Genomic DNA, 10,000 nt, shown 5'->3' with positions numbered 1-10,000 from the left:
GTAGCCATCAGAAGATTGAGACACTGTGCTCATGAAGGGATGGACATGGTCAGCAGCAATACTCAGGTAGGCTGTGGCGTTGATGCTCAGTTGGTACTAATGAACCCAAAGTGTGCCAAAAAAATTATTTTATAAAGAAATTATAAAAACAAAAAATTTAAATATATTAACCTTATTGCATTGGAAGAAACACAAGCTAACTTATAACCCCTTTCGATAACACAGTAATTAAATACTGAGTTTAATTGATATTCACAATTCATAATCTGTAATATTCTTAATAATGTGCCCAAACTATTATTGGACAATAACACTATTGTCAGGGTAATGCATTTTTTTGGTGATACAACTACAACGTTACTTTATAATTGCTTTTGTTTATGCATTAACCTGACCAGCTAAATTATATTTTGCTTTCATGTGTATTTGTCCCTCTGTGTTTTGTCGTTCAGTTGTTCTGTCATAGGTTAGTGTTTTTTTTTTGTTTTTTTTTTACATTTTTTTATGTATTGTATTTTATATGTATTATTTTATATTGTAGTGTATTGAATTGTTTTTTTTTCTGTTTTTGTTGTAGTTTTATATAAAGCAAAAGCACAAACATTTAAAAAATTTAAATATATAAAAAAATTATTATATTTTATTATAAATCTTATTAAATGTAATTATTAAATTCGATTTTTGTATAATTTTAAAAACTCATTCCTTTTTTTGTCGGCTTAGTCCCTTTATTAATCCGGGGTCGCCACAGCGGAATGAACCGCCAACTTATCCAGCAAGTTTTTACGCAGCGGATGCCCTTCCAGCCGCAACCCATCTCTGGGAAACATTATATATTATGTAATATAAATTAAAAATAAATCGCGCAATAATATTATAACTTAATTAAGCAAACAATCCAGTGGGGTTCCTTCTATACTGTAAATATTTTGTGCATGAAATTTATGTGCAATTTTAATTGAGTTTTTCATGCTAAGAAGGTTGAAATGTTATTCATTTGCATTAATATAAAGGATAATAGATCAATTAAAATATATAGTTGAAGTCAGAATTATTAGCCCCCCTTTAAATTTTATTTTTCTTATGAAAATATTTCCCAAATTATGTCTAAATTCATACAGAAACCCGCTAAAATGTCAGTATAAGCACAGGAAATTTGTCAAATAAAAATGTCAGGAATATTTACAACATAATTCACACAATTCTCATTAGCTGTAAAATTAAATCTTTATACTGTGCCTTCTCCCATTAGTCAGCAAAAATGTTTTTGAAATGTTTATTATCAAAGTTATGATCACTTATACTTTTATGTTTATATGCAGGTTCAAACTCAAGCATTTTCTTTCGATCTAACATATATTTGTTAGGAATATTTCATAAATTCAACATAAAAAGTCTATTTTTTTATCAAAAGTTTTAAAGTCCTATCTTTATTCTGAAGGTTTTTATTTAAAGCGGTGTGTTCAAACATTATTTGGCTGATTTATAGGCTATAAAGTTTTACTCCTGAAAACATGGTCAAAATTATTACTATTTCTCTGGCTGTTGGCAGTATTGTCTGATTTACGAAGTGATAAAAAACACCCTCGGCCAAAACTTATGTCAGCAAAATGAAACCAATCCCAAACCTGCCTTCCAGACTGATGTTCTGCATGTTTATACATATGTAAACAACTACTTGTAATGCAAAAATATTGATAATCGTGTGCATGTTAATGTCTGAATTATTTTGGGATGGATGCTATCGATTACACTTATCAAGAAATCAGTTTTTGTCCTACTTCGTTACTAAACAGTGAATAAACTGTGATAAAACAAAGTGAATATGAGCACTTCTAGTTTGTAGGTCACTTTAAAAAAAATGAATGTGACGGGAACTTTTATTTCTCCTTTGTGTATGTTGTTGGGTTTGAGCTTGAGCGCGTGTTTGTGGTTTCATTATAAACCCACGTAATCATAACGTCATTCTCATGTGGCTCTGAAATGACATTTAGATGACCTTTCAAATAAGTTTGGGGAGATTTATCATTGCATGTTTAAGAAAAACTGATTAAATAGCCTTTTTGACCTTAAAAGGTTTTCAATATGGACCATTTTAAATCAAAAAGTATTAAAATCTAAATATATTTCATTAAAAAGCACATATATAGTGATTTTATTTGGTTAATTTTATGTTCATAAAAACAGGACTAATTCTAGACCTGGATTAAAGGTTTTATATGGTTGAAAGGCTTCAGTTGTATTTGTTTTAAAATAGCGCAAACTTATGCAAATAACCTAATATATTGATTCTCTGCTTGGATTAGTGTCTAAAATTATAGCCTTGACACTTTAATTAAAGCTAATTAAACAAACAAGTGAGAATACAATTGCAAACGTTTTATTACAAAAAAGAAGCAAAATCAAAAAGTATTAAAATCTAAATATATTCAATTAAAAAGTGTATAGAGTGACTTTATTTGATTTATTTCATGTTTATAAAAATATAGGACTAATTCTAGACCTGATTAAAGGTTTTATATGGTTGAAAAGCTTCAGCTGTGTTTGTTTAAGCGAGTGAAAGTTAATTAGAAGTAAACTTATATGCTGCCATTTGAATACTGACATTTGTTTGCATTTTTTCCGGTTTATTCTTGTCCGATTGCATTTGTGTGTTGCGTAAAACTGACAAGGGTAGGCCTATGTTTCTGTTTTGTAGTAAAATTGCATAAACATATACAGCCTAATATATTGATTCTCTGCTTGATTAAAGTCTAAGATTATGTAAGACCTGACACTTAAATTAAAGCTAATTAAATAAACAAATCAGGATACAATTGCAAACGTTTTATTACAAAAATGAAGCAAAATCAAAAAGTATTAAAATCAAAATATATTCAATTAAAAAGTGTATATAGTGATTTTATTTTGTTGATTTCATGTTTATAAAAATATAGGACTAATTCTAGACCTGATTAAAGGTTTTATATGGTTGAAAAGCTTCCGTTGTTTTTGCTAAAGACAGTGAAAGTTAATTAGAAGTAAACTTATACGCTGTTGTTTAAATGTTGACATTTGTTTGCATTTTCCTGTTTATTCGTGTCCAGTTGCATTTGTGTGTGTGTTGCGTAAAACTGACAAGGGTAGGCCTATGTTTCTGTTTTGTTGTAAAATAGCGCAAACATAAATGCAAATAGCCTAATATATTGATTCTCTGCTTGGATTAGTGTCTAAGATTATGACAGTTAAGACCTGACACTTTAATTAAAGTTAATTAAATAAATCAGGATACAATTGCAAACGTTTTATTACAAAAATGAAGCAAAATCAAAAAGTATTAAAATCAAAATATATTCAATTAAAAAGTGTTTATATATATATTGTTATTTTATTTGGTTAATTTCATATTTATAAAAATATAGGACTAATTCTGGACCTGATTAAAGGCTTTTTTTATGGTTAAAGGCTTCAGCTGTATTTGTTAAAAAATAGCACAAACATGCAAATAGCCTAATATATTGATTGTCTGCTTGGAATAGTAAAATTATAGATCTGACACTTTAAAGTTAATTAAATAAACAAATCAGAATACAATTGCAAACATTTTATTACAAAAATGGAGCAAAATCAAAAAGTATTTTAATATAATTTAGTATATCTTAGTATAATTAAAAAGTGTATATTTATAGGGATTTTATTTTGTTGATTTCATGTTTATAAAAATCTAGGACAAATTCTAGACCTGATTAAAGGTTTTTTATGGTTGAAAAGCTTCAGCTGTGTTTGTTTAAGCGAGTGAAAGTTAATTAGAAGTAAACTTATATGCTGCCATTTGAATACTGACATTTGTTTGCATTTTTTCCTGTTTATTCGTGTCCAGTTGCATTTGTGTGTTGCGTAAAACTGACAAGTGTAGGCCTATGTTTCTGTTTTGTAGAAAAATGGCACAAACATATACAGCCTAATATATCGATTCTCTGCTTGTGTCTATGATTATGTAAGAGACTTGACACTTTAATTAAATCAGAATACAATTGCAAACATTTTATTACAAAAATGGAGCAAAATCAAAAAGTATTTTAATATAACTTTAGTATAATTTAGTATATTTCAGTAAAATTAAAAAGTGTATATTTATAGTGATTTTATTTTGTTGATTTCATGTTTATAAAAATATAGGACTAATTCTAGACCTGATTAAAGGTTTTATAAGGTTGAAAAGCTTCAGTTGTTTTTAGTAAAGTTAATTAGAAGTAACCTTATATGCTGTTGTTTGAATGTTGACATTTGTTTGCATTTGTGGCGCAAGCATATAGCCTAACATATCGATTCATTGCTTGGATTAGTGTCTAAATTATAGACTTGACACTTTAATTAAAGTAAATTAAATAAACAAATCAGAGTACATTGCAAACGTTTTATTACAAACCACAGCGTGACCAAAAACCCCAGTGAAACCGGCGAGAAAGTTCCATGAACCCGTTAAACCTTCAGTCCGGGAACAAGCAGAGTCCTCCAGCGTCATCTAGCGGTGAGATGGGAATCTTTACAGTTCAAACGAGCAGGAAATAATATCGTGACACCTGAGAAGAGCCTCTTTCTGCACGCCGAGCGGAGTCTCCAGATCGGACACCTGAAAATTCAGCACATCGATGTCTGAGGCGCCGAACCGACCGCGCATGCGCAGCTTCTCCAGCAGCTGAAAGTCGACGCGTTTGTCCGTCATGAGGAGGAGAGTCCGCAGAAAATGCTCGCGCTGCTCCGCCCGCAGCCGCTGCTCTTCAACGTCCACAGAGGAGGATGAAGATGAGGAGGTCAGAGATGTGGGGCAGAGAGCCTGGAAACGAGGAGAATTTGGGTCAAACCCTCGACTGTTTGGCTCCGGTCCTCTTGGCAGCCTGAGAACACCGACTGGAGTCTTCATTTTGCTTGGTTGCTATGAGATTGTACTCCTAAAAATCATGGTGAAAATTAATTAGTACTATTTTTCTGGCTGTTGGCCATATATATATATATATATATATATATATATATATATATATATATATATATATATATATATATATATATATATATATATATTTATATATAAAGACAATAATTTCAGTAAACTAAAGACTTTTTAGGGCCTAAAATTTTGTTTTTGAAATTTAACACATTGTTCTTTAAGTAAATAAAAAATACATACTATTAAAGTTGGTTTTATATTCGCATTCGGACATATAATGTAGGCTTATTTCAGACAATTTGACCCTTTCTAAACAGTGGAATCGTATTAGGAGCCAATGAATATTATTAATTGTACTCTCTATCGTGCTTCTGTAGAAATTTAGTAAGAGCTGGGTCGGTACTGGTACTTGGTCGGTACTTTTACGGTTCCTCTATTTAGAATTGGTCAATTTTTTTTAAATTAGCCTACATTACACGTCCGAATGCGAATATAAAACCAACTTTAATAGTATGTATTTTTTTTATTGATTTCAAGAACAACGTCTTAAATTTCAAAAACTATTTTAGGCCTTAAAAGTTCTTAAGTTCACTAAATTTACTGTCTTAAATCGTTTTAAACCGGTATTAATTTTCCTCTGTCCAAAGAAAAGCTTTAAAGCTTCCCAATTGGGCTGACATTCATCCAATCAACAATCCACCTCAAGAAAACATATATAGGCTATATATATAGGCTATATATATATAGGCTATATATATATATATATATATATATATATATATATATATATATATATATATATATATATATATATATACACACATATATATATATATATATATATATATATATATATATATATATATATATATATATATATATATATATATGAGAAAATAAATCTGAAAGGCAGGTTTAAAATTTGCTGACATAAATCAGAAAATACTCATACCTCATGCTTACATACTCAAAGTACCATAGTAAAGCGTGTCACAAGTTATCACTGAATCAATGTGCGAATATAAAACTTTACCTCAATCTATCATATTACAAGTGTTCACAGTCAATACACAAATGCTAATGTTGTTTTGAAGTCATGCTTACCGAATATTCAAAATAGCATGGTAAACAACTTTACCTCAATCGTATATTCATCATGCTTATAAAAAAATAATATATAAAAGATATAAGCTGATATCTGTTTCTGAAACTGTTTACACACCTCATTCAGCGCATCTGATTCTGAACATCCGACCAGAAGACTGAGCGGGGTAAAATTTCAAAATAAAAGTCTTCCTTTTCTTCTTCTTTTTTTTGTGGGTGTAAACCATCTATTTAGGTGCATACCGCCACCTACTATGATGGAGTGTGAAACGGATGGATGCGGTTTCCAACATAATTGCTATATCGTGTCTATTAAACCAATATTTCCAATAAGTTTCATATATATGCATAGCTAGTGTTTTTCAGCCAACGATACATCCGGTGAAAGGTTTCTGAGACTGTTCTAAATTTGATCTGGTTCCTTTACAGCATGTAATATTATTAAATAAGTAAGCATCAATTTAGTTCACGCATTAAACCAGATGATAGACCGTGTAACCGCTAGCGGCGTCAGTACCAGCAGGCTAGCACAGAAACTCCATTCAAAATGCTGAGGTAAAATACATTTTCATATTTAAAAGAGATGGCAGGGGGAAATGGAATTTAATCCCTGCTGAAAAATCCAGCTTAAACCAGCCTTGGTTGGCGGGTTTTAGCTGGTTGACCAGCCTGGTTTTAGAGGGGTTTTGGCCATTTCCAGGCTGGTTTCCAGCCATTTCCAGCCTGGTCTTATCTAGTCAGGCTGGAAAATGACCAGCTAAATCCAGCTAAAACCAGCTTGACCTGCCTGGTTTTAGCTGGACATAGCTGGTTTTGGCTGGCTAGGCTGGTCAAGCTGGTTTTAGCTGGTCATCTCCCAGCCTGACCAGCTAAGACCAGGCTGGAAATGGCCAAAACCCCTCTAAAACCAGGCTGGTCGACCAGCTAAAACCAGCCAACCAGTCTAGGCTGGTTTAAGCTGTTTTGTTCAGTAGGGATCCAGTTCTTCTTGTCCGCTCTGCGACACACTATATTTCAAATATCTATTAGGCAGTGAATATCACTTATTTTTAAGGAAAACAGATCTTAAACATGCCGATTTTGTAATGGAAACATAGTTCACCAGAAGCCGTCGGTCTGAAAAAAAATTATTCAAAGTTGATTCCTTGAATTTACTCAATTTTTTTATGTTTAGTGGTTGTAAACTATTTAACTGTGTTGAATTTAAACAAACAAATTAAGTTGAACATTATTCAATTTAATTTGTTTGTTTAAATTCAACACAAATAAACTGCACTGAAAAAAAATATTCAAAGATGATTCCTTGGATTTACTTAATCTTTTTTTTTACGTTAAGTGGTTGCAAACAATGTATTTGGGCTGAATTTAAACAAACAAATTAAGTTGAACATTATTAAACTTAATTTGTTTGTTTAAATTCAACACAAATAAACTGTTTGCAACAGTTCTGCACACAACACTTTTTCGTGTCCATATATATCCCATTTTGCTATTTGTTTCCCTGCATTTGACCCTTAGTTTGTATTCAGATACCCGCATTCTTATTAGTTCTTTTTTTCCTCTTTCCCTTTTATATGCACACAGAATCAAAAGAAAGTGCTGCTGTCTGTCCCTTTCTAGTGTTATTTTTAATTAGTTCCTCTTCTGTCATCAAGATTATAAAGTTCACAGAACTATATAACGTCTGAGAGAGAGAGGGAGAGCACTATGGAAATTCTCAGTTGCTTTCGATGTAAGATAATTATTGTTGTGTTTGAGTAAAAACTAAATTTTTGTTAATTTTTAAATATTTTATTTTCTTGTTTGTTGACTATTAGGGTAAATAAAAATAAGGGTTATTAATAATGGGGTGTATGCCGAAGCATGCTAATAGGACTTTTAATTTGCCAGTAACCTGGGTTAAGCGCTTCCGGCGAATTGAATGCCAATGCAAAATCCGGTGCGTTTAAGGTCTGTTTTCTTTAAAAATCAGCGATCTCCACTAGCTGAGTGATATCCGATTTAAAGTGGGTCTCAGATTGTACAAGAAGCACTGCAATAAATTACATTTCCCCCGCCATATCTTTAATATATGAGCATTTATTTTACTCCAGTATATTCAATGGAGCTTCTGCGTTAGCCTGCCGATTCTGACGGGCGCGTGCGAGTGAACAGCTTTTTGTCTCGTTTTACGCTTGAGCAACCAAATAAATGCTGAAGTTTATTTAACTGAATGTATTTTAATGACATTACAACATCGATGCTGTATAAGGAACCGTATAAAATGGAAAAAAGTTCACAATAACAGGTCACCGGAAGTGGATCAGCATGGGAACAGCACTAGCTCGGCATATACCCTATTAAAATCATTGTTAGAAAATTGACGATTATAATACAATTAGGGGCCTCACAGCAAGAAGTTCGCTGGTTTGAGCCTCTGCTGGGTCAGCTGGCATTTCAGTGTGGAGTTTGCATGTTCTCCCGCTGTTGGCGTGGGTTTCCTTCGGGTGCTCCGGTTTACAAGTCCAAAGACATGCGCTATAGGTGTATTAGTAGTCCGTAGTGTATGTGTGTGAATGTGTGTATGGGTCCCTAGTAGCAAAGAATTCTGGCCCAGATTTGGCATAAATCTGGGACAGCAGGCATTCATCCGGCACTGGCATACAGCATGTGGGCCAACCATGGCCTGGGTTTGGCAGAGGTGGCACCGTCTATAATGCAGCACACAAGATTTGGGCCAGATGTAAAACGTAGTATTTGGCCCAGATTTTAAAAATTGATTGTGGGCCACGTGAGTTTGGCCCGTCTTGACCCACATTTAAAATACATAAAAATAATTTTTGATTAAATAAATCAATTCTACCAATCAGGTCACTGAGAAAAAAACAAGGCCCATAGTGTGCCTAAAGCGCAACGCTTCATAGGTTTATTAATTTCATTGCAATCGTGACACACCAACCTATCTGGCCCAGTTCAGGCCCAGTTATGAGTTATTCACTTGGCTGAGACTTGGCCCAGATATGGTCCGTGTTTGGCCCTTGTCTGGAAGCCAGATTTGGTCCAGTCATGTACCGTAATTCACTGCGGCATGTGGGCCAAGCAAAACCTGATTGTGTGGGCCAGAGCTGGGCCAGAGAAATTTTGCTATGTGGGGTGTTTCCTAGGGAGAGGTTGCAGCTGGAGAGGGCATCCGCTGCGTAAAACATAATGGGTTAAAAACATAACGTCATAAAGTAGTAAATACAAATGGCATCTTATTTAAAGCTTTTTGATTAAGAAACATGCAGCAACTGAAGCGTGCAAAAGATCCCCACAAGTTGCCATTTCTGCTCTTTGAAATAATAACCCAACCCATTACTCATAACTGAGGGAATCCCAACAAATCATGCAGGCAAACTGTCTTGGTTCATGGTTTCTGCTTTAGTTTCAGCTGTAATATACCATTTCAATATTGAAAAGACCTATAAATCCAAAAATGGAAGTCACAACTAAGCCAGTGTTTAGTTACTCGCTTAGTTCTCTGCTTACTTCCTTACTATACCGTCTTTCTATTTCAGTATTCTGCTTATTTTGTAATATGACAAGTTATGTTGCCATGTAGATTTACATAATTATACATCACATCCGTCCGCTGAACTTCCTCAATTCTCTCATGCTATTCATGTGCACCGCAGACATGCTTCTTCAGTCGACCTGCCCTCACTTTTCCTCCTGAAACTACTGTAAGTATCGCTCTGTACTCACCATTTACTGTGTTAATGATGCTTTGAAAATGACACAGTGGTTTTAGATATGATAGTATTAACCTGCAGTCTGCTTTATAATGATCTCGGATACAAATCTTCTGCGGAATACTTTAAATATAGTGAAAGTGGAACTAGGATTAATATTAAATGACGAAAGTGTGCATGTCATACCGTGGTTTGGTTATTTGCTGTTGTGAACACAGTAGAGTGTTGATCAGTACAATATTGGATTTCACATGTCCTG

General features: G+C 33.2%; 2 protein-coding genes across 4 annotated transcripts in view; one reads left to right on the top strand and one right to left on the bottom strand.

Moving 5' to 3' along the window:
* Positions 1 to 4,382: 4,382 nt before the first annotated feature.
* On the bottom strand, positions 4,383 to 6,191 carry gemin7 (gem (nuclear organelle) associated protein 7). Its single transcript, NM_001200037.1, has 2 exons — positions 6,150 to 6,191; positions 4,383 to 4,931 (listed from the first exon to the last, which is right to left on the bottom strand). Exon 2 carries the CDS (start codon positions 4,901 to 4,903, stop codon positions 4,526 to 4,528), a length of 378 nt encoding a protein of 125 aa, NP_001186966.1. The 5' UTR covers positions 4,904 to 4,931; positions 6,150 to 6,191; the 3' UTR covers positions 4,383 to 4,525.
* A 99-nt stretch (positions 6,192 to 6,290) lies between these two features.
* The window catches only part of tirap (toll-interleukin 1 receptor (TIR) domain containing adaptor protein), a 7,191-nt gene continuing 3,481 nt past the window's right edge, over positions 6,291 to 10,000 (top strand). The window contains exons 1-2 of one of the 3 annotated variants that reach the window (XM_073929753.1): positions 6,291 to 6,586; positions 9,685 to 9,732. Coding sequence is in view for 1 of the 3 variants with exons in the window: in XM_017352088.4 (XP_017207577.1) it covers positions 9,993 to 10,000 (8 nt within the window). In the remaining 2 variants the exon portion in view is untranslated. Of the gene's footprint in view, positions 6,587 to 9,678; positions 9,733 to 9,956 lie in introns of those variants that run through there. The other 2 variants (XM_002667112.8, XM_017352088.4) reach the window with 2 other exon arrangements.

The sequence above is a fragment of the Danio rerio genome, chromosome 18 (genome assembly GCF_049306965.1).
Source record: "Danio rerio strain Tuebingen ecotype United States chromosome 18, GRCz12tu, whole genome shotgun sequence".
Classification (NCBI taxonomy): domain Eukaryota; kingdom Metazoa; phylum Chordata; class Actinopteri; order Cypriniformes; family Danionidae; genus Danio; species Danio rerio.
Note: the sequence above shows the minus strand (reverse complement) of the source record. Positions and strands in the feature narration are given on the sequence as shown.